Here is a 26,832-nt window from a genome sequence, read left to right as displayed (position 1 = left end):
TAATCAAAGAAACTAAAATCAACCCGAGCTGACGACAGTAACGAGCTTGACAACCAACTAAGATACAAACTACTTACTTACTTATCTACCAATAATTCAATCAAACCAATAAACGAAGCGTCAATTGTCATCAGCATCAGTAGAAACACGAGGACGAGAACGTGAAGCAGGAACGTTGATCTCGTGATTCGAGTGATTGAGGTATCTCAACGACGGTCATTTCCAAGTCAACCAGATCTATCGTACTTTACACATCTCGGGCAAAAGGCATACCTTCTCATAGCTCAGTGATTGACGGCGAACCTAGTCCTATCCTTGATTGACGAGTACCCTCTAACCCAATCCATCTCTATCATCTCTGCATCTCCCATCTCTCGATATATCGTTCTCTTACCTTTCTTTACTGTTTGTTTCCTTGCACGATCACATGCTGGTCATGCTGATACCGTATAATCATCATTTCTACCAAATCTGAACAACCAAACCCCGACTTGAGACCAGCATATAGTGTCAACCCCAGAAAAAAAAAGACCTGGCGTCTACCAATACCAGCTCTCCCTCCGTTCCGTTCCAACAAGAAGTCGTTGGTAAAGGCAAAGTACAATGTCGACTTCATCGAATGACGGCCTACTAAGTGGCCTACTCGGTGGCGGCGGAGCAGAAAACGATACCCCCAACTCCAACAACGGTACACCTACGGGAACAGCAGCTGGAACAGAAGGATCAAGCAATAATGAAGAAGTAGGAAACACACGTACGTCAATGAACAATGATCTTTCTCTTGAACCTTCACCCGCTCTTACACCTACAAGTCAAGGTGGTGCCATACCTACACAAAACCAAGTCCAAGAACAAAACCAAGGTAGTCCCGCATCCGGAACGCTTCAACAGGCTACAAGTAATACCATCAACCCAATGAGCGGAAGTCTGACTGACGGTGATATCGTTGCATCAACTTCAACAGGATTTCAAGAAAGTACGAATGCAGATACAAATGCGAATCCAACTACCCGACTTCTACCTACGAGTACAAATCCATTGATCGGTTCTTCTTCTTCTTCCGTATTGAACGAAGACCAGAGCCTCACCGAAGCTACAAGGACAGTCGGTCAAAGTCGAATATCATCCGCCACTTCCGCAAGCTCAGAAATCACAGCGGTTGAGACGACCAACTTGACCTCGTCCACGCGATCGACGAGTCTCCCTATATCTTTATCGTCCTCATCATCCGGGACACTCCTGTCTCCTGTGACTAATTCCACTATCTCCGCATCTTCAACCTCAACTTCATCCCTCGACTCTACACTGTCTTCGTCTTCGGCCGAGTCCACCTCGAGTGAAGCGACTTCGACTGAAGCAGCGTGAGTATCTCATCAGCTCCAATCTCACCTTCTCACCATCTCACCATCTCACCATCTCGCCATTCATCATATATTCCCTATACTACATTCGCTGACAATTACGCCGTTACTGACACGCAGTCCCACCGAGACTTCCCCTCCTGTAATCGTAACCATCTCAGCGGGGAAAGATATCACCCTAACCCAATCAATCACCTCGACACCCCCTTCATCAGCTAGCGCCACCGATCTCAGTGACACTTCCAAAGAAGCGGCTAACGACAATGGGGATAATACGTCAATACTGAATACTCAGAATAAACTGTTTCCGCTTGGAGTCATCTTGGTCGTTGCTGGAGGTGAGCATTCCATGCGTCCCGATAAAATTCAGCCCCACGACAATAACCTTCGTTGACCATACTTGAGGATTTTCTACCACCGCCGAATCTTTGACTAATCCATATGCGTTCATTTGCTTCGGAATACCAATAGGCATAGTCGCACTTGTCACCATCCTGTGGTTCTTGATGAAAGTATTCGGCATCACGCGTCGTCGACAGCGTCTCAGGGGAGCTATACCCTCATTCGTGCCTCCTGAGAGGATTGAATTCCAAGATGACAAATTCGATCCTACCCCTCCATCTCTCTCGGGGGCTGGGTACCCTTACACCCATACCCACGACAATCAGCAAGACGGGTATGTGGACTACCCTGTCCTGGTCCAGACTCACCAAAGAGGAGGGGAAGGGGGAGGGGGGAGTAATTCCTCCTGGGAGTTTATGGGTAATGATACGGGATATGCGGATGGGAGATCGATCACTCCGATGGATAATAATTTAGCTGGAGTTGGAGTTGGTAGGCCTCATGCTCAGCCGAATATGGGGAATGGTGTCGGTATGGGAGGACAAGGAGGACAATTTGATCATTCATATCAGCCACATAACCAAGGATACGACTACGATTACGATGAAGAAAGAGGAAGATATGCCCCGAATCCGCCACAGCAATATAATCCATTTATGATTGATCAACAGCCTCATCAGCCGCAGCCTCAGCAAGGGCAGCAATCACAAGGAAGGGATTTAATACATCAACGAAATGGAAGTCAATCTTCCAACGGATCGGGTAGAAGCTATGGACACGGATACGGCAACGGCAACGGCAACGGACCCAATGACAGGGGATTGAAAATAGCAAGAGAGCATGAATAGGAATGATGCTAACGGAGGGATGGAGAGTGGGTTGCAGAGGGGTATATCTAATGCCAGTGCAGGCAAATTGGGGAAGAGTAAGAACTGGGAGAACGGTGCAGGTGCAGGTGGATATGTCTAATCCCGATTCGAAAAGGCCGTAGTATACTTGAGCAGCTTGACGATACTCTTCTCTCCGAACATGAGAGTCTTGTGTACAGTGCAGTGTAATATTCTTGTAGTTCACTTCCATCGTCTAATCTCGATCTTGATCTTGAGCATGATTCCGATCTTGATCTTCATTTGATTGGCGAGTTTTCGAGTGATCCAAAAATGTATTGCATATCCCTTGTACTACGCACTACACCGAGTCTTCCTCTGCCCATGTTCATGTACCTTTTCAGATCCAAGCTCATTGTGATTTTGTGTACTGTACTTTCCGAGATACGTTGAGACACTGTTCTCCCGCGCATCCTTCGACGCAGCAATGCATAGGCTCGTGGTGACAACAACAACATTCAATGGTAGTCCACTACAACACCCTTATAAGATAGCGACGTAAGAGTCTGGATTGAGTAGGGATTCGTGAGAAAGGTCGGAATATCTGTTATATATGTGGCGAAGATATGACAATGAGCGATCAGTCAATCAGGCATCGAATTAATCAAAATACGATTTGATTCAGGTCCATATCCAGGTCGTCCTCCCACACCTCTCTCAACGTCCCTTCCTCCTCATTGTCGGTAGATGCTGACTCGTAGCCCTTCTGGACCTTCTTCTCCGACTTGGCATACAGATCCACAGGGATCGAGCCGATGTAATGTGTACTACCGTGTCACATAGCACAAGAATAAGAATTCGTCAAGTCAGTCGATGCAATAATTCACACATGGATATAATTCGAGTCTATTTTCCAGGAATGAAGGGGATGCGGAATGAAAGAGTAGGGATGAGGGATGAGGGATGGGGAACGAGTGATGGAAGACGAGGGATGAGGGATGGAAGACGAGGGATGAGGGATGAGGGATGAGGGATGCGGAATGAAAGAGGAGGGATGAGGGATGCGGGATGAGGGCTGAGGGCTGAGGGCTGAGGGCTGAGGGATGAGGGATGAGGGATGAGGGATGGGGGTGAGGCATGAGGGATGGGGAACGAGGGTGAGGGACGATGGTGAGGAACGAGGCACACATTCCCGCTTAAAAATCAACTCACTCGCCAAATCCACCAACGTAATATATACTATCGATATCCAACCTTGCCCAAAGGCTGAAATGCGGTGAATCGGGCGTACCGGGTAACCAGTATTGAGCGTCTGGGTGGTGTTTCGTATAACACTTAGAGAGTCTGGTTTGTTCCTCGGAAGAGATGTCGCGTAGTGTGGTGACGTTCTATCGACGACAATGAATACTTTGATCAGCATTTGCGTCTGCATCTTATGCTCGAGTCCGTGTATGACCGTTAGGATACACCGTTCATATGGAGGGAAACGGGAATGGAAGTGGCACGTGAATCTGATAGTAGGAGTCGGATGCTGGTGTCTGGAAAATGCAGCATCGACCAGGGCTGGACGTAATAGAGCTTTAGAGCCGGGACCGACTCACCCCCATCAAAGCTACTCTACCTCTACTCATAGGCGACCGCACACCCTCAGTCGGCATATTCACTGTGTAGGCAATATGATGTCCTGGATCTTGGAATATATTCTGCGTAGATCGAGAGATGGGCATGAGGATTAGGGCTAATGATCCGTTCGAATAACATGGGGCGTGGTACTGCATCAGTAAGAGTTAAGGGTTAGTATGTCATTTCGATCGACAATATCGATCACGTATCGGGCAACTGACCTCCATCATTGCGAATGGACGACCTAACCAATCAATCAATCAATCCATCCAGTTCTTTAATCAGCCTTTGTGATGGAGCTGCAGAGGCGATTGGACGTGGACGTACCTGCTAAATCGGATGTATCGGGATACACACTGGCCATGGTTCCCGTCTTGACCTCTTTGATCAGGACTCTAGCATTGTGAGCTACCATGTTCATCAGCTGCCAAGACATAATTGACTACAAGACTAGGCCAGTAGGCGATCCTTACATACCTGCCTCATTTAGAGTTTCGCGCCTGGTAGACGAGCTCTCAGGTAATGATAGTCCAATAGCAGAGCCGATGATCGACAGGTTCAAGATAGTCCGGATATGCATGATGGCAATATAGCTAATTCTACAGAGGAAGAGCTATGTTCGTATTTGCAAGGAAGCTTTGTGAGAGTAGTACGTGTGGAAGTGAGTGATGTGAATCAAATTGATTATCTGATAACTCACTTCAGGTTGTCTTGGCCTCCAACTTCGTCCTGGATCATCCGATCTTAACTGAACATCCTCCACCGACAGAGGAAGACAGGCACGGGAACCGGCCGATAACCGGAACCCGAAACCACTTGACCCTCCTGACTAAGTTACTCAACGGTGAAAGCGCCACACCCAAACGGAAACATGGAGATTCACATTAATTCCGGAAAAGATGGGATTAGGGGGAAAGATGCCACATTACCAAGTCAAAACTCCGCGAAACTCCGTATGGTGGATTTCCACGCTACCATTTTTGACTTTGTCGTATGGTGGTGGTATTGGTGCATTGGCGCTTTGGTGCATTGGTTGGTGTTTGCGATTGGAGGTTCTCGATCGACCATTGTCGCTCGCTGGATATTTTGTTGAATTGTCAAAAAGGAAAAGAAAGGTTCTTGATCTTCTTCATCCGTCAAGTTAGTTCAGTTCAGTTCTTAAAAGCGGAGGACATTGCCCATCATGGTGAGTCATCTCCCCCCCAAGAGAAACAGGATAGCAGGACGACAAAGCGAACGGCAGGACAGCCAGACATCGGGACATCGGGACATCGGGACATCAGGACAACGCAGATTTGGTATGGTACGGACGGAACGCAGAGTGGTAGAATCGATTGAAGGAGGTCGGGAAATAGGACATGAGATACAAGGCGCAAGATATTGGACCTTGTAGGGAAGAGAGTGAATAGGAGGAGAAACTTGGGAAGAACAGCCTGAAGGAAGAAATCATCAACCAAGCGACATTTCCAAGAAGATCTAGTCAACATCAACAACATCGATAATCTGCGTTGTCCCATGTCCTTCCTCCTGCGTCCTGCGTCTTGCGTCTTGTGTTCTTTGTCCTAATCCTGGTCTTGATCCTGGTCCTGGTCCTGTGATCACTTCACGGACATTTCACCACAATCTCAGTCAAATGAAGTTCAACACTAACACTAATTCTTCATCGAAATAGGATCCCCAAGGCCCCGTCACCATCCGAACTACGCAGTTCATCACCAACCGTCTCCTCAACCGACGACAGTTCATCGTCACCATTTTCCACCCGACCCGAGCCAACATCTCTCGATCCGAGCTCGGCGAGAAATTGGCCGGCCTGTACAAGACTGAGGCTGCCCGAGTCTCCGTCTTCGGCCTCAAGACCAAGTTCGGTGGTGGTGTCTCGACTGGTTTCGGATTGATCTACGATGACGAGGAGTCCCAGAAGAAGTTCGAGCCCAAGCACAGGCTCGTAAGAGTGAGTGTAGTCCTAATCCTCCTTCTGCGACAGCAATGTTCCGTTCGCGAGTATCAGGACGAAAGCGAACAATTGGATTTGGGGAAGGAAGACCGGAAGCGCAGGGAGGAAGGGAGGAGTCAGTCAGAAGTAGAGATAGACGTTCATTGGACAGGATTGCACTGTAGACCATCTGGCTATCATGCTCCCAGGCAGATGTCATGAGACTCGGAGAACATGGAGGGGAGTCACATCATCAACGGTCTGACTCCCGAGGGAATCGCTTGGAGCTATAATCAGACTCGCAGCTGGAATCACATTGGAGTCAGGGGGAATCTTGAACGATGTCGGATATCATAATCCGAACATGCGCTAATACGATTCTTTCACCCCCCTTAGTCCGGTCTCGCCGACAAGGTCGTCAAGGCTTCCAGAAAGCTCAGAAAAGAGCGAAAGAACCGATCCAAGAAGGTACGAGGAAAGGCAAAGACCAAGGCCGGAGAACCCGCCAAGAAGAAGTAATCTCAGTATCCGTATCAATATTAGTTTATACGCTTTACGCATTGGGATTGGGATTCGGCTGGTTTCGGTGGGATGTATATCTTTCTCGCATGCTCATGTCTCATGTCTCATGGCTCATGGTTCATGGCTCATGGCTATGCTTTGGCTCAGAGTCATCCGGCCCAATTGATGTTGTTTCTCCGTTGTCACTTTGTTGTTGGAGATTTGAGATTGAGATTGGCGGGTCATCTTGCGTTGGCGTGCATCGATTGATCGCATCGCATGACATTGATTTCTGGTAATGGCTAGCATATCAGATCATGATCATGATCATGATCAGCCCAATCAATCGACAGAGAGGATGGATCAATAGTTCAGAGGAGGAGGAGGAGGGGGGGTTCTGATATACTGATATAACTAACGCACAAAGCTACAGAGCTGTGCCGCAATACTGTCAGGCTGCGAATGAGGTCAATGCTAATGCCATGAGCGAGTTAAGCATTGCGAAATCGAGAGACTAAGTAAATCTGGTCATGTTGCTGTGGCTATGTCGGTGCACGTGCACGTCGGACTCACTTTTCAACTGTGAGTAAGTTACTGATACCCAAGATCATACGTTTCGATTTTTCATTGATTTCATTGGTTTCATTGGTTTCATTGGTTTCATTGGTCATTGGTCATTGGTTCATGGGATCAGTCCATCGAGCCTGCACGCTCTAATCCAATCCACACATCTCTGAGGTCCGCCAATCTGCTAAGTCTCTCATATCGCTCGCAAACCGCAACTCGCAGATCTCAGCGTGCAGCTTGAAGCTTGCAGTCTGCAACATTGAGGACGGATTCCCTCTTCATTGCATTGCATTTTGTTGCCTTCATAAACATATACAAAAACAAAAGATGGTCCAACATATCAATGAACCGTTTAATGACTTTCGCTGGCCCAGCCACCAGCCACCAGCCAATCCTCCGAGCACAGCGATGAAACAAGATACCGCACTAATCCCAAAATCCTCAGATCCGAGCTTTGGCATTTCGCGAGAGCTAACCCATTCTTTCGCATTTCAAGGTACCATTTGCGGATGAGAGATAGCTCCACTAATCCCAAAATCCTCAGATCCGAGCTTTGGCATTTCGCGAGAGCTAACCCATTCTTTCGCATTTCAAGGTACCATTTGCGGATGAGAGAAAGCTCTTTCTCAAGATGTGGTGAGCCATGATCGTCCGAGAAAGCCTCCTCAGTACGGATACTAAGCAGCATCAAAAATAAGTTGACCACCATCAGCCATCATTCAAGCCGCGGTATCTTATGATATGGACGATATGATGATCAAAAATCCACTTCAGTCTTGAGCTCAGGATGGGACCCAAGGATGCGAAGAAATGAGATGGAATGCAATGAGACTGAGTGAAACGCAAAGACCACTCACGGCAACCACCATATCCTTTGCAACTTCCTGTATCTTATCATCGTCATCTACAAAGACCAATTGATACACTCCCTTTTTGCTTCCCGCATAATCATTCTTGCCATTTTTCGAGTGTGCAGGTAATCCCAGACCATTGCCTGTTCCAGGTAAAGGGGGCGAGATGACTGTGGCCCGGTAGAACGAGGTCGTGTCTGGATACAGGGCTAACACTTGGGAATCGCGCGGGAAGTCTTCCAAGTTGATCGGATTCGAACTTAGGTGAGCAGGGGATTTGGGGTCTGGTAAGGGAATGATAGATCGTAGTGTCGTGTTGTATGCGCTAGCGATGACGGAGGAGATTATCAGCCAGAGTCCAATTGATCAGGCGAAGTGAGTAAGAGTACAATGTAGGATGTCGCCGAGTTCATGGGTCGGTGAATCATTCAAGATGTCTAGATAGGAGAGTTCGTTCGAGAAATCGGAACAACACATGAAGGTGAAGGAAGCAATTTATGAGGTTGATGATGAATATTGATTTGGGCAGATCCCAGATCCACGTTGTTCAGGTCGACTCACCCGCCATCATCGACATCCTGAACCTCGTACCTCATCTTATCCTGCTGTATACACTGTTTAATCACCGCCAATATCCAATCTTCCCCTCCTCCCCCTCCATGGATTTGACTGTCTCTGTCTTTCTCATTGTTACCCGCTTCTTTCGATTTCGGCAATTTGAACGCCACCTTCCTGCCGGATTGAAGTGGCAATTGATCGAAATACCTCTCTCGTCTCTGTTTCCCCGTCATCTCTCTTGACGAGGTCGGCGTATTACCATGCGTGTGGGCGTGACCATGATTATGCGGATCCCTCGCAGTCGATAGATTCCTACTTGAAGAGGGTGTCGTCGCTGAGGCGTGATGTTGATGTTGGCTCTGGTGGGTTTCACCAGGGAAGTATGGAGCGGGTGAAGCTGATGCTGAAGTAGAAGCTGAGATAGATAATTTCCTTTTCCTCTTACTTGGACCAACCCCACCCCCACCCCCACTTCCACTACCGCTTACGCCATGAGTTGAAGTGGGATGATAACTCGGATCTCTGTCTCTATCCCTGTCTTTGTCGGTAGCGCCAGCGCCAGGGCCAGGCCCAGAAGGAGGGAGGGAAGAGCCTCGGCGTAGAGCTAAGAGGACGTTGACTTTGTCCAAAGCCTCGTCCAGATGTTTACGCTCAGCCTGTAAGACGCGAAATTCCCTTTCGCGCTCGGAATCGGAAAGGCCCGAAGACGCTTTGAGGGATGATGGGTCGGTGGGGATGGACGGGAGAAGTCGGAGAGTGTCGACGAGAGAGTGCCATAGGGATGTCACTGTGGTTTCAGGATGTGATGTGATGTGATTCGGATCAGTCAACCAAGAAATGAAGTCGTGGTCGATTTCATTTGATAGTAGAAAAGGAGGAATCGTCATGGACCAATAGACCGTATGCGTGGGCGAAAGCGATTTGAGTTGATTGGCGTATTTGAACACCGATGTGAGTTGATGCACGTATTTGAACACCATCCATCGCAATGGTAGAACAGTAGTATACGAGGAGGTCAGTACGTATCGTCAGTATAGTAGTTGAGCATCGGCCAGTGACGGATATATCGATAGCCAGTGGATTCGAGTATTGAACCAAGTTGATTATCGCCAAGGTAGATTGTAAATGGAACAGCAAATGATGTTTTACCCATCAGCGTTTTATATTACATGACCTCACAGATGATGGTCAAGAGACGAGAGACAAGTGGTAGTAGTAGTAGTAAGACTCACTCTGTTCAAGCTCCATTACAGAAGCTTTAACGCTCCCTACCCTATTTCGCGACATATCGGGTTAAGGCGCGGTGAATTGTAACCTTGTATAGTGTAGTGTAGTGCTGTGTAGTCAAATAGTACTGGTCGTCACTGGAAGTAGTGTTTGATGCTGGACGTGGTCAAGAACCAAGAAGTAAGACCAAGATAAGTTGCAGGACGTGTCGTATCAGGCGATTTTTGTTGTTTTATGGGTACCGATATCTGAAATGTGATTGTACGGAGGCAGATCGAGGCACTCGATGGAATTGTATTTGTAACTGTAATTGTGATCGTGATTGTCTGTGAGAAATACGAGTAGAGAGACTCGAATTGACCTGCTTTGGGATTCGTTCGAACGAACGAACAAAACAACAACAACCGTCGAGCCGGAATCAGGCACGGGTGGGTGATCGCAGAACGACATTCGTGGTGTAATTGTAATTTACTCGTATCGATAATTACGAGTTTTAGTGTTTGAGGGACCATGGAACACGCTCAGAATCACCTCATCGTATCTGCTAATCCAGTCGTAATGCACAACAGGCGTAACACAATATGCTATTTACGATTTACGGTAATGCATAAGATGTGTGAAGTACAGTTAATATATTCTTCCACAAAGTATGTATATACCGATTTTAGTATAGTTCAAGTATGTTTTGCTTTTGCTTTTGCTTTTGATCTTGATTTTCATTTTGCTTGTTATTGCTATTGTGTATTTCTTCTTCTTCTTCTTCCCGTTCTGCTTCTCCAGTTTCTATAGTCTGACTGGAAATCCCATTCTACATCCCCACCAGCGCATGAACGCGTCAACACTCAATAACGCTCATCTCCATTCACCCTCTCATCGACTCAAATCAGCACTAAGCTAAGCTACACTACTATACAGTTACACGGAATCCCGAAAGACCGCGCCGTCCGATCGACGTAACTCACAAACCCAAAGCCAAACCCAAGAATGAGAGAATGAATCGTACTGACTAATAATATACAACCTTTTATTCGTATTCGATTGAACGACTCTATCTATGGTAATTAAAATCCAAAATCGATTCTGGTATGAGAGGGCAGATGAGAGGGGAGAATTCAAGAAGATAATAGACTACATTTTAAACGGAATAGACTCGAGATTCGGGAAGCGCAGACTAAGCTCTTTGAGAAGCTTGGACTGGGACTTGAACAGTGACCGGAGATTGATTCCCATTCTTATTCCCATTTCCATTTCCATTTCCATTCGCATTTCCAGCGGGAATACCGTTCGATTGACCATTCCCATTAGCCAATCTGGCAGCTGCATGAGCCGGTAATTTCAGGTTCAATCCACCAGGAGGTAATGCTGGGCTTCCATTGCCTTTGGCTGTTGTCCCGTTCTGCTGCTGTTGAGCTTGAGCTTGAGCTTGAGCTTGAGCTTGTTGGGCAGCTTGAGCCTGTTGAGCTTGAACTTGTTGAGCTTGCTGTTGTTTAGCCAACTTGGCCATCCTAATCAAGAAGCTCTTATTGCTCATATCCACGTATCCCTGGATATTATCGCCAAACCCATTCGACGCAGCGAGTTTACCAACTTCAGCAATTTGTTCAGGGTTCATATTTTCCAAACTCATCTGACCGGGCAACATCCCACCGGCTGTACCATGTTGCTGCTGTTGTTGCTGAGCTTGTTGGGCTTGGACTTGTGCCTGGGCAGCCATAGCTCGCGCAGCAAGGATCCGTTGTTGTAGCGCCGGATCAACTGCACCGTTCGTGCCATTCAGCACGGCGCCATTGATGTTTGGTGAGCCGTTGAACTGCTTCGCCGGGACACCGTTAACAAGTTGGGGTGAACCATTGCCATTGCCATTAACGTTTGGATGGAGTGAGTTGGTAGGAGATACAGATGCTGAAGGTCGTTGTTGCGGCGGAGCCATTTGACCAGACGTAGAAGCTCGTTTGGAGTTTGAAGGTCGACCGGTGGGAGGAGGCATATTTTGGCCGTTGACGACGGGAGAAGCTTGTGAAGTGGCGTCTGCTGACGGTGCACGTTGCTGAGACGGGACACCTTGTGCCGAATTTGGCGCTTGAGATCCGCCTTGGGTTTGCGCGGCCGCTTGTGCCATAGCAGCTTGTTGTCGTTGTTGCTGCTGCTGAGCTGCCAAAGCTTGTTGCTGAGCGATCAATTGGAATCTCTGGAAGGTTTCCATCTGCTGTTGTTGCGCGAGCAGTTGTTGTTGTTGCAAGTGAGCAGCAACCAGTTGAGGGTCAGGCGGTTGGATTTGGGGTCGGACAAATACCGGTGTAGGCGGGAGCTCGATTGGTGCGTTTAATGCAGTGATAGCTTGATTGAGAACAGAGACATCAGGTCGTAGTTTCTCCCAATCATCGTCTCGCAAGAGGCTGATTCGATTGAGGATGTATTTCGAATCGAGATCATCCACCACGACTCTGTCCAGGTCTTTTTCCATACCCATCCCAACACCAAGTGCGCCACCTCGAGATGCGTCATACCGGGAGTATTCGTTGAGCTTTCTTCGCTTATTTGAAGTGTCCTCCTCAGCGTCCTCGTTACCGACATCATCGATTGATTTCGGTCGTCGCGCGAACGCGGCCGCAGGAACAGCGTCAGGGAAGAGCCAGTCTGGATAATCAGAAGAGACAGATGGCAGAGGTCCTTTACGATGGCTGAACAAGGGAGTAAGTCGATCGAGTCGAAGCATACCTCCACGTCCTCGTCGAAGTCGGAAAGAAGATGGGTAAATGGGTTCTTCCTCGTCCTCGTCCGAGTCTGAGTCCCCTCGTTTGCGATTAAAGGTACGGAGATATAGAGGATCAAGGGAAGATCGGGGTCGGAAAGTTCGATCAGCGGCGGAAGGAGGTAAAGGTTGATACGAGTTATCGGTACAATCGTCCCATGCCGAGTCGCTTTCCTTCTTCTTGGCCAACAATTCTTCCAAGCGGGCCTGTAGAGCAGCCCTTCGTTCGAGAATTGCATCCGGAGCATTCGATCGCCCAGATAGACCGTTGGTCGCTCGATCAGAAACAATGCGAGGATCAGTGGCCTTATCCCTCTTTTCACGATCTTCTCTATCCTTCTCGTGCTGAGTCTTTTTACGAGATGACGGAATGTTGATTGAGGCCGATTGCAAGGGCATAGTCGAGGAGGGGATGACGATAGGTGCGACGCCAGATATCGGACGACCAGTGATGATCTCTTCCTCTTCCCTTGTCATACCTAATGACGGCCATTTGCGTTTGATCTCGAACAGCTTCCATTTGGCTTCCCATACATCTTGTTCGGACTTGAACATCTTCTTCTTCATGCTCTCACGCTTGACTACCATTGTAGCCAAGCTGTGAGCCATGCGCAGCTCGTTCTGGATTTTCTGGAATTGCTCGATCGAATAGTTGTCGGTACGACGGGTTTTACGCGTTGCACGTATATCTCGACGGCGGAAACACACGTATGGGTCGTTGTCGTTGGTCTCGTCGTACTGGAAGAAGGGCTTTCTTTAGCACGTAGCAAGTCTATAGCGGTATCACATGAACGACTTACGTTCAAAGCCGGCATGATGGGCTTTCCCTCCCGCTCCTCCCTTCTTGCTTTCCAATGTGGATACACGTTTCTAGCCATGCGCGCCAGAACCTTCAATTCTGGCAGACCTTTCGGTACTTCATTGCTCGGCAAGAAGGAGGTGGGTATCGGAGAGGAGAACAGAGGTTCAACAGATGAAAAAGGGGGAAGAAGGGAGATGTTCTTCAAAAACGACTCCAGCGTTAGTCGAGTTGAGTTGTCCTTGCTGGCAATGATATTGACTCACGGTATGGAGCATCGGGACACTATCCTCTGCGTGTTTCTCCAAGACACCCATGATGTACTCAAAGGTGTCTTCCGAGATGGACAGCGAGGTGAGTAACCCGTCGGTCTTGTCCTTTTCCTTCTCTTTGCCTTTGGCCCGCATCCCGCGGCCAGCACTGGGCGGAGCATTGCCATTCGTCTCCTTCAGCGGTGTCTGTGGGCTGGTAGCTGCTGTCGAAGTTGAAGTCGATGTTGAGCCGCTCGAACCTTCTTGTTTCGAATTGAATTCGTTCAACCATTTGTAGTCCTTATCATCCATACAATACCCTAACCCTCCCCATCCTCCACTGCTCTCTTCCACCGTATCGCTAAACCGGATATAGTTGACAGGTTCGACATACTTGTGAGCTTGATACAGGGGTGCGAATTGATCATCCTTGACTAATCCTGTTGCGTCAGGTGTTGGGATATGATAATTCAGCGAAGATGTTGCGGTTGTTTCTGGCTTGAGTGTCGCAGAGGAGCCTTTATCGTTGGGCGAAGAAGGTTTGACCGATGCGGACCGCGAAGAATGTAAGAGTGATGCAGATGATAAAGCTGCTTGCAAGTGGTGCTCCTATTTATGGTTGATCATCAAATGGTCAAGGAGAAAATTAGCCATTTTCAATGATAAATAATGAAGAAGAAATCGGTCATGGTCGTAAACATAAATGACGAAATCCCGTAAATTACCCGAAGAGGAAAGAGGTTGAATGATATTCCTCAAATATCACTCTCAAAGAAGTCCAACAATCGACCTCAAATCACATCTGAGCATGCGCACAATCTGGGACATCTCGAGGAGAGATAGGACACTGTGCGTCAAGCCAAAGAAGAAGCAATGTCTGATTGACAAAATTGATTGGGAAGAGGTAGGATTGATCATGAGGAAGAGGTAAACAAAGGGGGCACCCACCCAGTGGGCTTGCGCGCGACATCCGGGTTTTTCCCACGCGCCAGCACCACTTTTCCATTTATCCCAAAAAAAACCCCTCCAACTTCAACCGTCCAAAAATCGACCAAAACACTATACGAGGGTGTATGCATGCATAAGGAAAGTTGAAGAGGAGAGTCGACTTACTAGCAATTCACCAGATTCCACACCTTTGGCACCGACATGTTGATGTTTGGTCTGGTCCGAGTGGGCGTTTGAACCGGAACCTGATGGGTCGTTTGATTCCCAGACGATAGTTTCGGCAGCGTTTTCCTCGATTTTATCCGTCCCTTTGTAAATCAATAGCTTGGTTTTGTTCGTCACCCTCCCAGCACGCCTCGAAGAGGTGACCATCCTGCTTCCTGCGGCCATGTAGAGAGGTTGAGACGATGCTTATGCAGATGCAGATGCAGCGAGGGCTCAGCGAAGATGGGTTGCTGATGCTTTGCCCTCGTTGATTGGTGGATGGGGATGGTCATTGACCCGGAGTGTTTTGGTTTTAACAGTACAGTGAGTGTGCAGTAGGGTGGCCAATAAATGGGTGAGGGACTACGGGCTATGGGTATAAACGACTCGCGCTTTTTTCACCACCATACAGGATCCAAACACCCTTAAGCTGAGACAAATATTGAAAATTTACTATTCCCGGCGCGCGATTCGGCATTATCATGTGGCAGACCGTTACTCTCATGTCAGTCAATCGACCACCGCGAACTTTATGAGGCAGAACGCTATGCTATGTGGAAAAACAATGCAATGCAATGCAACTGCAACATGCTCAGAATGCAACAATACCTGTGTGATAGAAAAAAGGTCAGTTGACGCGTCTGAGCTCGAGGAGATTCGGATAGCGAAAGCCGGCACGCACTATGTACAAACAGGAATAGAACGAATTCTACCACAACCAATGAGCTCTACGAACCGAATCCAAGAGTAGCCACACTTACCGTACGACGCAACTTGATTGAGAAAGAGTGTCGGCGAACCGCTCTACCACTTCTTGGTCTTCTTCCAACCTTTCCCTCGCCCATTCTCCATCCTGTTCCACTGCAAATCACCATACTTCCTCTTGGCGTATTCACCGGTCGTGTCATCCTGTATGAGCGATTTGACAACCTGACCAGCTCTGTATTTCCTCTCTTTGGTCAGAGTCGTGTCCCGCATATGTCGAGGAGCATCTATCATTGTACCAATCTATCGTCAAATTGTCCAAGCAGGCAAAGTCAGCATTAAACACAGCAACATCGGTCGAGGTAAGGACATAAGGAGTCGAACGCCAACTTACAGCGAACGACTCGGGAACTTTATCAGATCTACTTCCACCTTTCATGAACCTCTTGGGGTCCAGACTGTTCGCCAATGCCAGGGCTTGATAATCTTTCTTCATCTGTGGTAAGAGGTCAGAACGCGGGGTGGGTATGCTGGACCACAATTCAGAAGTGGTGGCTTTTCGAGGTTGCTATGTTGCACAAGTGGTCAGCAGATACCTCGGATAAACGGTCAACAAGGAAAAATAATTTACCGCTGCTTTTTCACGCTTGCTCAATTCCCTTTCGTAAGGTCGGTCATCCAATTCGGGCACGGGGATATCCTTCTTCCTGGTATCTAGCGGTCGTCTGGAGGGTCCAGCTTGGCCGAGTTCAGGTAATTTGTTATACGCTTGAGCTTTTCCATCTTGCGTGAAAGATAAATGAGCTTTGGGGAGTCTCGGAACGGACAAATCGGGTATCGGTCTAGAGAGCAGCGCAGCAGAAATTCAGCTCATTGGAAAGTGATCTTTCGAAAGAATCCTTGATTATCGCTCTTGTTGAGAGTCGACGGAAAATGAGAAGCTAGACTCACGCGTCTTTCTTCTTTTCTTTCTGATCCTCATCGAAATCAAGCACGTTCTCATCCTCTTCTTGATTATCGACTTTCCCTTTTCCTTGACCATCCGATGCGTTCTGCTTCGCTATAGCAGCAGCTTTGGCGGCTTGAAGTAATTTATCCATGCGTTCTTCTTCATCTGAATCGTCCTCGCTGTCATCTTCGCTATCGGAAGTGTTTGAAGAAGCAGACGTAGTGACTGTACTCGATCCATCATCACTATCGTCTTCTGGGTCAGATGCAGAGGCATCGTCCGAAATATTGCCTTCATTTCCATTTTCCGATTGTGCAGTAACGAATGTTTGGCCCGTTGATAGGCCCGTAGAGGGGGACAGCTCTTGAGTCTGATTCTGGTCATCAGGAATTGTTGATGACGTATTTATGGAATGATCCAGTGTGTTTGAAGCATGCTCATCATGAGCGGCATCATCTTCTTCTTCTTCGTCGACTTCTTCTTGTTCACCATCACTGTTTAGGGACGAGATGGATTTAGAGTCTTCCCTTCCGCTAGATTCCTGGGTCGCTTCTCGAACTTCATTCAATCTTCTATGTCGCAGAGCCCTGGCACTTCCATTCTCCAACTCGGCCCCTATCGAGGACGAGCTGGATGTCCCAGCTGACCGTAAGCGGGTGATAGGAGTAGAGGTCTTGGGTGTTGGGGTATGTAAGATCGAAGCTGCTTCTTCGGCGGCTAGCTCGTCTGCGGTCTTATGATGCGTGGCGGGTGTCCGTATGGGTGTAGGTCGAGACGAGGAGGGTGTTGTCACTCGAGAAGAACGGCGCGGAATCGACATCGTATGCTGGTGGCGAAAGGGGATTCTTTGGGTTGAGTGATTTGAAGATGATGATTCTAGTTTTGCGGATGATTAGTCCCTCACTTGCTGAATGAATGAGGAAATAGCTTCGCTTTTCTTAGCTAGCCCGTGAGCCAGAGCGAGACCACAGGGAAGGGAAGAGATGCGCAAATTCGATAGAATTGGGTCCAAGGATCCGATTTTGTTGCAAGATGCAAGATAAAAGTATACACACTGAAAAGCTGATGATCACTTCATCACTTTCACTCGTACTCCTCCGGTGATCATACATACGCACTCAATTATTATCTTTTGGCTGAAATCACGTGACCAGCTTCAGGCACCGCTCGATCATTCGAAGCTCTAAACGCGTAGCCGAGCTGGACAGCTACGAGCATTGCCTTTTGACCTCTTTGAGAAAGGAAAGCTTTGTCTCATGAGCCTCATGAAGCATCATATATCTCCATATAGATCAGCAAAGAGCTACATCGGCCAGATATAGGTCGTCATCAGCATGGCCTCTCGGCGAGAGAGCCGGCCCGATGTCAATGTGGATGGTCGGAAAGCATTGGGTGTTCGTCCAAGTGGACAACCTCCACCGAGGGTGAGCAGCGAATGTCCCAAGCATCACAACGCAAGATATCACATATCCTCGCTACTCGACCTAGCTGACTGAGTGATTGAGATGACTTCAGCTACACCTGGAAAGACCTTCTATACCCTCTGCGCCGCCTTCGCCTACCCTGCGTGCTCCTCCTTCACCCAAATCTCCACCTGGCTCACGGAACGTTTCCATCTCTATACCACCCATAACGATCCCCCCTTCTCCCACAAGCGATCAACCCAAGCGGTTCCGGCGTCCTACCATATCGTCCAAAAGCAAGCCGGCCAGACTGACCTCGAATAGGGGTTTATACGAGACTCAGAAACTCTTATCCCACTTACTTGATAAGCTGGAAACGCGAGATGCTGCTCCTGACTTACTTGAGCGAGCCGCCATTTCAGCTCGGGAGATCAGCGGGAAAGGGAAAGGGAAATCCAAGGGAAAAGTCCAAAGGCTGGGAAACGCAATTGCGGCAGCTGCTCAACATGCTGCTATGCCCTCTACTCCGGGTTCTTCAAGTATACTCTCACCGCCGCCTTCCGCATCACTGGGCTCGGGATCCGGACCTGGCGCCGGCTTAGGGAGTGAAGATTTCGAGGACATAAATCTCCTTGAAGGTGAGATAGACACCGAAGCTATCTTTAATCTCGTTGAGCAGACTAGGGGATTACTGGTGCTGGCGGACAAACAAGGGTTAGATCTGTTTGGTGATGATAGAGGAAGAGGGAGTCTGGCGGGCGTACCGGTACTTGATTCTACGCCGGTCAAGAACAAGCGTAAAGCAGGTAGATTCTCAAGTATCGCACCGGTTAACACAATCAAACCTTCTTTCTCCTTGCATGGCAATTCCAACCCCGAGAAACAAGAAGACGAAGCGAGATCAAGACAATCGACGTCAACCGCAATATCAGGTTCGATATTGTTATCAAGGATGCTGGGGATATTGCATGCCCTCTTGACGGTGGACTGTTTACACCGCACACACCTTTTCAGACCTTTATGTCCGCCCTTTGCGCTGCAGGCAGCGTGTCTAGATATTGCCAACTACCTGTACATGAAGTCAAACACGGAGACCAAGATTCAGGTTGTCGGGATGGTGGTCGATGGGTTGTATGGTATGGGAGGCATGATAGAGCGTGTCTGCGAGTGGCTGGAAGGCAAGATGGGGGAACTGTTCAATCGTCTAGCCAGAGACCGAGGAGGTCCAAATAAAGGGAAAGAGAAAGTCGAGGATATGGAATGGACCGGTGAGCGAATTGTTGGATCTGACCGAATGTCGATACATTAGAGCTAGAACTGACTTGATCTTTCCGGACAGACCCATTCTCGACGAAAGATGCGCCGGGTAAAGCAGTACCTACTTTCGCTATATCGACGGAATCTCAAGATTCTCTGCCTGCCCCGCCAACAACGAACACCCCAGGCTGGATGCGTGTCTCTCCAACTGCGCCAGCGTTCCCGTTCTTCCCTCCCGGTGATATAGCAGGTCTGCTTTCTACGCAGTCATCTAAAGACGCTTCTACCCTCACGATACAAATCGCAAGTCTAGTCCCGCGGATCTTGTTGGGAATTACATCTGCAGTCGATTTGTCGATTTCGAAACTCACTACAATCCATCGAATTCATCGGTTGCTCACGCTAATATTGACCGCCAAACCGGATTCTTCTCTCGACTTACTTGAGATCATAGCCTACGCGCCTCCAATACCCCGCCGCACAGCGTTGGAGATACTTTCGACGTTCTTCCCAACAGTGATGGGCCATAATACTATATCTCGTCGGATGGCCAATACGACGTATGCTGCTCAACGGGCGAAATGGGAATCAGGCCAAGAGAGGGCGTTGGGCGAAGATGACGATACGCATTTCTTTGTTCCTTGGAGACACTCGTCGAAAGATGGGACATCGGCTGAAACTGTTAAATGCGACACATGCGATGGCGAGATTCATGGATTTAGTCTCAGGTGTTCGTCGTGTCGAGAGTATAGACATTTACATTGTTATCACTCCAACGTCCATACCTACGATGTCATCACGCTCTCATCGGACGAATCGGCTCATCAAATGGTGCATGTCAAGTATTCACCGATATCGCCAAGATTGGACGAACAAGTCATATATGGATCGACGCTGCGTGGAACCTCGTCTTCGACCAGAAGAAAAGTAGGACAACATGATTTGACACTGGTCAATCTTTTCAACCTGACTTTGTGCGAAGAATGCCACTTACCGCTATGGGGAACCGGAGTACAAGCGTATGGGTGTATGGACGGATGCCAACGATTCTTCCACTCCCGATGTTTAGATCATATGGCAAGGCACGACAAAGGACAATGTCGATTCGGACGAGATGTGGTGATAGATGAGATATCTGCTGAAGGCAGTAATCCATTTCTCATCAGCCTCGACCGTCTCAAGCAGACCTTCGATCCCTTGAAGAAGAAGCTTTGTCTGAGCATAGAAGACCTGTCAAGGAAGACATACGACGAAATAGCTGTTCTATGGGGTGAATTATGGGTACAATATCAGCTACTCAAAAACGGCCTATCGAGCGGCAGCATACGCATCACAGAATACAACCCGAAAGCTGAACCGGATATACTCAATCTGAAAGCTACTCTCAAGCTATATGAAGAACAGCTCAAACTCAGATCGACAGAAGCTTCTCCTGCTCTCAGCGACTTTACCCATGTTTCCAATCCTCAAACTGAACAACCATTAGGCTGTGGTTATCTGTTCTCGGATCGATGCTTGACCTATGTCATTGCTTTACTCCGAGCTCCGACTTCCAGCAATCCACTGGCAAGCGGAGATCAGACGCCCTCTGATGGATTCTTGACTCCATCGGGCTTACCTGCTCCCGATGACCCGCAGTCAAACGAGGAATCTTTCGAGATGTTACCTCTTTCCATCATTTCGTCCTCCCTCGCTTCGGATTTGGGAATATCAGATCCCTCAATCGCGACCGTTTTCCTGAATCAACTTCGCTCGATAGGACTCGTCACTATTAACAACAAATTGGCTGTCAGCCAGGAAGATATGGTATCCCCAGACATATGGGCAGGGTTCACATTACCTTTCTTGATGGATAATTCAACCACTATCAACCTGTTGATTCTTGCCATCGATAATTCACTGGACTCTCTGGATCTTTCGATGAATGAACAAGCCTTGAGGCTTCTCAGCGAAAGATGTTGGCCCAGTTTACTATGTTCAAGCTATTCCCTCGATAAACTGGGAAAGATCCTGATTAATTGGATAATGAACGAGGATGAATGTCTCTTGGGGATCGTAAGGAATTACGCATCGAAACACAAGAAATTACCAGGTATCAAATCATCGACTCCTACTTCTTCCAAGATCAATCTTACCAATGGTATTGGAAACAGCATACCCATGGGTCAAAACGCATATCAGAAGGAAAGTTCGGTGAATATATACAAGGAAAGCAGGATCAAGATGTTGAATAAGTTTGGGAAACCTTGGTTGAGGGCTTTGCACGATTTAGACCCCGTTTCATACGCCGCTATGGTATATGAGGAATGTAAGAACCCTCTAGCGGCGGGCAAGTTGAATTTTGAAGCTGAGGAAACAGATGATCAGGTGCGTGACCCCTCCTCGATGGTACTGCTCATATCGTTCAGCCGATCTTGGCCTTCCAGATCAACACGTTGCGCATGAAAGCTGATTGCCGCTACTGCTGTTGCTGTTGCTGACGTTTAGATGGCATCGAAAATGGCTGGAATCGCGTTGGAACGAATGACAGCAGTCGTAGATGCCGATGTAATTTTCTCGACGTTGATGGAGTTGGTTACTGCCTGGCTAGAAGATTTGGGGGCGTTGGCGGATCAGGATGTAGTCTACCGATCTCTTCCTAGACTACTACGGCACTCGACCTCAACCTCAACCTCAAGTACGATACCTTCTTCCTCGTTCGAACAGACCGACCTATTCTCACTTTCGCGCTCGGTGTCGCAGACCGGTCCCGAGGGTTTGATCAGGGTGTGTAGATGGCTCAGAGTCCTCTCTTTCTCGGGAGTCGATATCCCATGGGAATTGCTCATGGACATGGTCGAGCTTCAATCCACGTCGTCTACTCGAAACGAGGTATATGCGAGGCTCGATCTGGTTATTGCCATAGGAGCGAATGGGATGCCGCTTGATCCGGAGGTATTCGCTGGGCTGTGTGGTAAGATGACGACGGGGATTTTCAGGGATATGGCGAACGGCGGTGAAGCACCTTTGGCGGAAAATGGGTAAGTGCATCGATCAAATTGGTCTCCTTTCGTTTTGTGAGATGTTTGGGTATGAGCCTAGCTGATTTGGATTGATTTGATACTGCTGAATGACGGATAGACTGGATCTAATCAGACAATGCATGTTACTGTGTCTTCGTGCGTACGGGGTCCCGACGGAAGAGGTCGTTCAGACGACGTTGAATAATGGGGAATTACAAACTAAACAACCTGCAAGGTATGTCAGCTAAGATATCCCTCAAAACAATGTGATATGAGTTAGATCTGGCTGATGTCATGGTCAACAATATATGATAGCATGTCCAAGAGACGGCGTGCGGTTAGCGGACGAGCGAATCTTTCGCTGGACAAAGAGATGGTCTTATCTGCCGCTTCGATCCTGCAGCGTACAGACGTACCTTGCGAGATGATTCTGGATTTCTTGTGGTTGTTATTCACGAGAGCTATGTTGGTGGACAATATAGATGGTTTTGTATGTCCCCTTCGTCCCTTCAGTCGTTCTCTCTTGGCTGTGGTATCCGGTGTCGCGCGACTGACAGCTGTATTGTTGTAGATTCATCGGGCATGTTCCAAATTGTATCAATTGTGAGCTCTGCATTCCCTATCTGAGAGGGTGCGAGACACGAGGCTGATAACTGTGAAAGATTATGGCCTCTTGTGGACTTGCCCGTTGATAGGAAATCTCGTACGAGGGTGATGCTCAAGATGCTCAGTGTGAACCCCAATGCCCTTGAGAAGATCGTCAGACAAGAACTAGATGCAGGGTCCGAAGAGAGGTGTGTCCTTTTTCTGCAGTATCTGAAATTTGAAGGGGGACACTCTGCTGATGTAACGAGGAACAGGGCCCGAGTGAGGGAACGACTCCTCACTTTCATACTGGAATTGGCGGATTCGAGCGTCGTATATGAGGTATCGGCATGGCAATCTTCTGCTGTCGGCCTGATTCTCCTTTTATTCGATGTCTTGACGGATACTTCGGAGATGATCTCGGATAATGTGGTCATCCTGAATTCGCTCCTGCCTACCCAGCTTCAAGCTATGTCGGTTTGTTTCGAAAATTATCTGCTTAGGTCCAGCGATGAGAAACGATTGGTACTTCTTACTAGATTACGAAGATTGAGATTCAGCCTCCCGACCTGGCCTAGTGAGTTCTCATGGTATTGACATTCCCAGTAATTCGATTTGTTTCAACACAGGCTGACAATGTGGACAATGTGTGTTAGTAATATCTTGGACCAAGATCGAAGAATTATTAGCTGAGGAAGTAGCTTCAATGAATCAGCTTCAACCGAGTCGAGCGGTGAGCTGCCTTTGATGTTCATACCAGGTGTGACGGACGGATAGCTAACAAGATGAACATTACAGTCTCAAACCATATCTGCACTAATGGATTCTCAGTCTGTTCGATGTTCATTGCTTTCGCTCGGTCTCGATATGTTATCTGCCGGAGTTCCGATCCCGTGGGTGATAGCTCAGCGATTCCAACAACATGTAGCTTCGTGCTTGGCTTCGCCATGGTCCAACCCTATCGAAGGTATAACTGCACTCATCTTGCCGTCCTTACGAGGCGTACTGGACAGTTCGGCCAGGATCACTATTTCAGGTCAAACTTTCGAAAGTAAAGCTAAGAAGACGGCTCTGGTCGGAGCCCTGTTTGTGCCTGTTGTGATTGACCTAGGAGGAGAATTGGGGAAGTTTGAGTATCTTACGCAGAGGGTGTTGTTAGATATTTTGATGGTGACTTTCTTCAAGGTGAGCTGATGTTTCTGAGCCCTTTCTCGACCGTCTCTTCAAGATGAGAGATACTGTAACAGGACATAGACAGCTGACGTGATTTACGTGGTCGTAGCAAAATGTCAGAATAGTAGAATTAGCAGCGTTGAGCTCGCTACAGACCTTAGCTCAGTTTGTGGCTACAACGGAATGTGCGGAGAATAGGCTTTTGGCCCTGCAGATTCTACAGACTGCTCCGGTTAGGATGGATAGGGAAAGTGTGATAAGGGCCGTACCGTGAGTCTACTGACGATGCGCCTCATCATCATCTTTGACACGGATGCGCTAGCATCACTGAAATGGATATTCGATGAGTTGACAAATTGACGAATTGGTTGTTTGATAGATCTGTATTCGCTACGATCGCTGGAGTGCTGGTCAAGGAGAACGAAGCTGAGCATGCTGATTCGGCTGTACTTGAGCAAAGTGAGTGATTGCGCGAATTCATCCTGTCTTGACGTCGACATACTGAATTATGGATAGGTCGTGTCTTCCTGCGAGGGATTATCAAGAGGTCAGTCCGCCGGCTAGTCAGTTGATTCAAGTTCAGCTCACACTTTGCTACCTAGATTCGGACGCTCCGGCTTATTTATACAGCTATTTCGAGTGAGTAGCGTCTGATGAGTATTGGAGTCATTTGACATGTCGATTGATGCGGGTATTGCAGATCGATGATACAGCATCTCAATCTCCTCATCAACCGTCACCTTTGGGCAAGGCCTTGCAGTTGCTTCATGCGACTGAACAGCATCAGGAGGGACGACCAACGATATTTGATCAAGCGTTCAGCAACCTGTGCGTCATCCTACACACGATTGACTCATCACAAGCACTGCTGTCCTTTCGGGACGCAAGAATCACAGAGTGTCTTGGCTGATCCCTGCGTACATGATGTGTAGCTCGGATGTCTTGAAGCGAGGTCGCCAGACTATCGAACAGGTGTCGGCTTCATTGTGCAGATTCGCAGAATCACTGCAAGTCGAATTGTCGGAGGATATTGCACAGAGTAAGTCACCATTGTGTCCAGTGTATCATCATGTAGATCGACAAATCTGATGCGCACATCGACTTTTCTTGAATAGACCTCGGCATGTTCATCACTCGTCTTGGCAAGCACGTCGCAGAATGGGATGCTCAGGACTTCGATCCGAATCCCGCTTTGCGAACTTGTGCTGCCGTCTTGGACCTAGTGAAACCCTCCGCATCGGTCGTGAGTTTGCAATACTCCAATGTTTCTCGCATGCTCAGCTCACTGAAAATCGATTGATCGTATTTTAGCCACTTTTACATCAAACCTCGACTTTCTTACATCTATCATTAGCACGATTCAGCGTCGCGCAAGACACCTTGTCCAAGTTACTGGAAGTCTCGGACCGGGTCGCAAGAACGCAGTCGACCGAAGACACTGTCAGAACAGTTGCGTTCGAATTAGCAGGTTCCATCGTACATGGTCTGAATGTCACGCCGACAACGTTACTCACCCTTCTAAACGTAAGTCCAAGTAGGTCCGTTGTCGGTAGACAGCTTGCTAAGACGCTTAAATGAAATAGTTCCTCGCTATCAGCGCTTTCCCTGACCAGGCTCTGGATTCTCGAAGTTTTGCACAGCAAAAACGGGTCCTAGCGGATTCTGCTCCCGGATGTTTGCAGATTCTCCTGCGTACCCACCCTACTTTCACTATTGGAAATATCGAGCCGGATGTTACACTTGCAATCATGCTCAAGACGGCTACGGTCCTATGCAGGGCAGAGATGATCGTCGAGGGGATCATCAGCCAGATTTTATCGAATATCACTATCGAGGTCAGTCACCGTTCAAATCTGACCCCTCAAACTCAGTTCGAGAATCGATGTCAAGGACCAGTGCTGATGCATGCATGTCACACATAGGCCGCGTCGACCCAAGTCAACTTATTCATTTTCATATTACTCGCTTCACTGGATATACAAATGGGTCCAGCCAGAAAACGAATCATCTCGCTTTACCCCCTTCTATCCCGAGCGACCTCGTTATGCCTCAGAGCCTCCGCAGATCTGCTCACTCTTCAGGATATGACCGGAGACGGAGCTGAGCTTCTTTCCGTGGTATTTGCTGTTTTCCGACTGGCGATACTCGCGTTGCGGGATCATGCTAGTGTCGGTACGGAAGGTAGGATAAGAAGTAATATGGAGGAAGATACGATGGATGCGTTCTGGTGCAGGATCTGGCCGGATTGGTATAGGCTCTTAACGATTTCATTGGATGCCAATTGTGTGAATGGGGTGAGTCGGGTCGTGCCCACTTCTATCCCACCTCAAATCACCTCTGCATCAAGATTCCCAATCATCAAGGCAAGCGACAAACGATGTTTTCCGTCTACATGCTAACGCCAGGATTGGAATTCGCAGCCACTCAAAGCGGTCTCTCATTCTGTATTCCTAGACACGATCATTTTCTTGGGTACCGCCCATTCGTCGATCTTATCTAGACACGCAGGAACGTTATCGCATGCCTTGACTGTGTTGGTGAAATACCAAGAATCTCAAGGAACAGGAAATACAACGGGCAAATTACAGAAAGCCGCTCAGGTTTTGGACAGGATATCGACGGGGATCAGTATTGGTGGGAATGTAGGAGAGAGTGAGAGGTCGGGTGTTGTTAGTACGATCAAGAAAGATTTGAGCGCGACGGAACGATTGAAGGCTCTGCGAAATACTGGCTAGATGGGATACTCATAGTATAAGAAACATAATGAACTGATGGGATAACGACTTTGTACATCAGGGAGATTCACGTATAATGATGGTGTATCACGACTTTGATGTGTTCTGGACTTAGCTCACCTTCCTTTCGAGGACTGACACAACGAGCAATGTACTCGTCATCGCTACATGTCTTCGCCAAACCAAGGGTCGTTGGGTCGATGCTTGTCTGCTCAAAGAACAAAAGATCGGCGAATTGCAGCATGATATCACTTCCAACGAGGCAGACAAATGATG

General features: G+C 48.1%; 7 protein-coding genes across 7 annotated transcripts; 3 read left to right on the top strand and 4 right to left on the bottom strand.

Moving 5' to 3' along the window:
• Window positions 1-603: 603 nt before the first annotated feature.
• On the top strand, window positions 604-2,672 carry I303_105476 (uncharacterized protein; the record flags this gene model as incomplete). The annotated part of the gene is made up of 4 exons (XM_018408376.2): window positions 604-1,361; window positions 1,482-1,699; window positions 1,833-2,465; window positions 2,614-2,672. 4 exons carry the CDS (start codon window positions 604-606, stop codon window positions 2,670-2,672), a joined length of 1,668 nt encoding a protein of 555 aa, XP_018262067.2.
• A 522-nt stretch (window positions 2,673-3,194) lies between these two features.
• Window positions 3,195-4,733, bottom strand: I303_105475 (uncharacterized protein; the record flags this gene model as incomplete). Its single annotated transcript, XM_018408377.1, has 6 exons — window positions 3,195-3,357; window positions 3,743-3,918; window positions 4,132-4,302; window positions 4,375-4,397; window positions 4,481-4,561; window positions 4,631-4,733. The coding sequence occupies 6 exons, from the start codon at window positions 4,731-4,733 to the stop codon at window positions 3,195-3,197; spliced, it is 717 nt and encodes a 238-aa protein (XP_018262068.1).
• Window positions 4,734-5,336: 603 nt separating this feature from the next.
• I303_105474 (40S ribosomal eS24 domain-containing protein) lies at window positions 5,337-6,608 on the top strand (the record flags this gene model as incomplete). The annotated part of the gene is made up of 3 exons (XM_018408378.1): window positions 5,337-5,456; window positions 5,826-6,107; window positions 6,486-6,608. 3 exons carry the CDS (start codon window positions 5,337-5,339, stop codon window positions 6,606-6,608), a joined length of 525 nt encoding a protein of 174 aa, XP_018262069.1.
• A 1,214-nt stretch (window positions 6,609-7,822) lies between these two features.
• Window positions 7,823-9,853, bottom strand: I303_105473 (uncharacterized protein; the record flags this gene model as incomplete). Its single annotated transcript, XM_018408379.2, has 4 exons — window positions 7,823-7,834; window positions 8,015-8,333; window positions 8,570-9,353; window positions 9,799-9,853. 4 exons carry the CDS (start codon window positions 9,851-9,853, stop codon window positions 7,823-7,825), a joined length of 1,170 nt encoding a protein of 389 aa, XP_018262070.2.
• A 1,111-nt stretch (window positions 9,854-10,964) lies between these two features.
• On the bottom strand, window positions 10,965-14,933 carry I303_105472 (uncharacterized protein; the record flags this gene model as incomplete). Its single annotated transcript, XM_018408380.1, has 4 exons — window positions 10,965-13,283; window positions 13,346-13,546; window positions 13,611-14,204; window positions 14,709-14,933. The coding sequence occupies 4 exons, from the start codon at window positions 14,931-14,933 to the stop codon at window positions 10,965-10,967; spliced, it is 3,339 nt and encodes a 1,112-aa protein (XP_018262071.1).
• A 618-nt stretch (window positions 14,934-15,551) lies between these two features.
• On the bottom strand, window positions 15,552-17,221 carry I303_105471 (uncharacterized protein; the record flags this gene model as incomplete). The annotated part of the gene is made up of 4 exons (XM_018408381.1): window positions 15,552-15,755; window positions 15,847-16,020; window positions 16,084-16,294; window positions 16,404-17,221. The coding sequence occupies 4 exons, from the start codon at window positions 17,219-17,221 to the stop codon at window positions 15,552-15,554; spliced, it is 1,407 nt and encodes a 468-aa protein (XP_018262072.1).
• A 514-nt stretch (window positions 17,222-17,735) lies between these two features.
• Window positions 17,736-26,556, top strand: I303_105470 (uncharacterized protein; the record flags this gene model as incomplete). The annotated part of the gene is made up of 22 exons (XM_065969179.1): window positions 17,736-17,825; window positions 17,917-19,072; window positions 19,144-21,428; window positions 21,549-22,081; window positions 22,182-22,298; window positions 22,379-22,553; window positions 22,635-22,666; window positions 22,726-22,857; window positions 22,924-23,225; window positions 23,305-23,381; window positions 23,447-23,833; window positions 23,931-24,091; window positions 24,201-24,280; window positions 24,338-24,368; window positions 24,424-24,460; window positions 24,522-24,649; window positions 24,754-24,860; window positions 24,937-25,064; window positions 25,133-25,345; window positions 25,405-25,656; window positions 25,744-26,115; window positions 26,242-26,556. 22 exons carry the CDS (start codon window positions 17,736-17,738, stop codon window positions 26,554-26,556), a joined length of 7,110 nt encoding a protein of 2,369 aa, XP_065825251.1.
• Window positions 26,557-26,832: the final 276 nt, after the last annotated feature.

This window comes from Kwoniella dejecticola, chromosome 6 (genome assembly GCF_000512565.2).
Source record: "Kwoniella dejecticola CBS 10117 chromosome 6, complete sequence".
NCBI classification, from domain to species: Eukaryota; Fungi; Basidiomycota; class Tremellomycetes; order Tremellales; family Cryptococcaceae; genus Kwoniella; species Kwoniella dejecticola.
The sequence above is the reverse complement of the archived record's forward strand: the minus strand, read 5'-3'. Positions and strand labels throughout refer to the sequence as shown.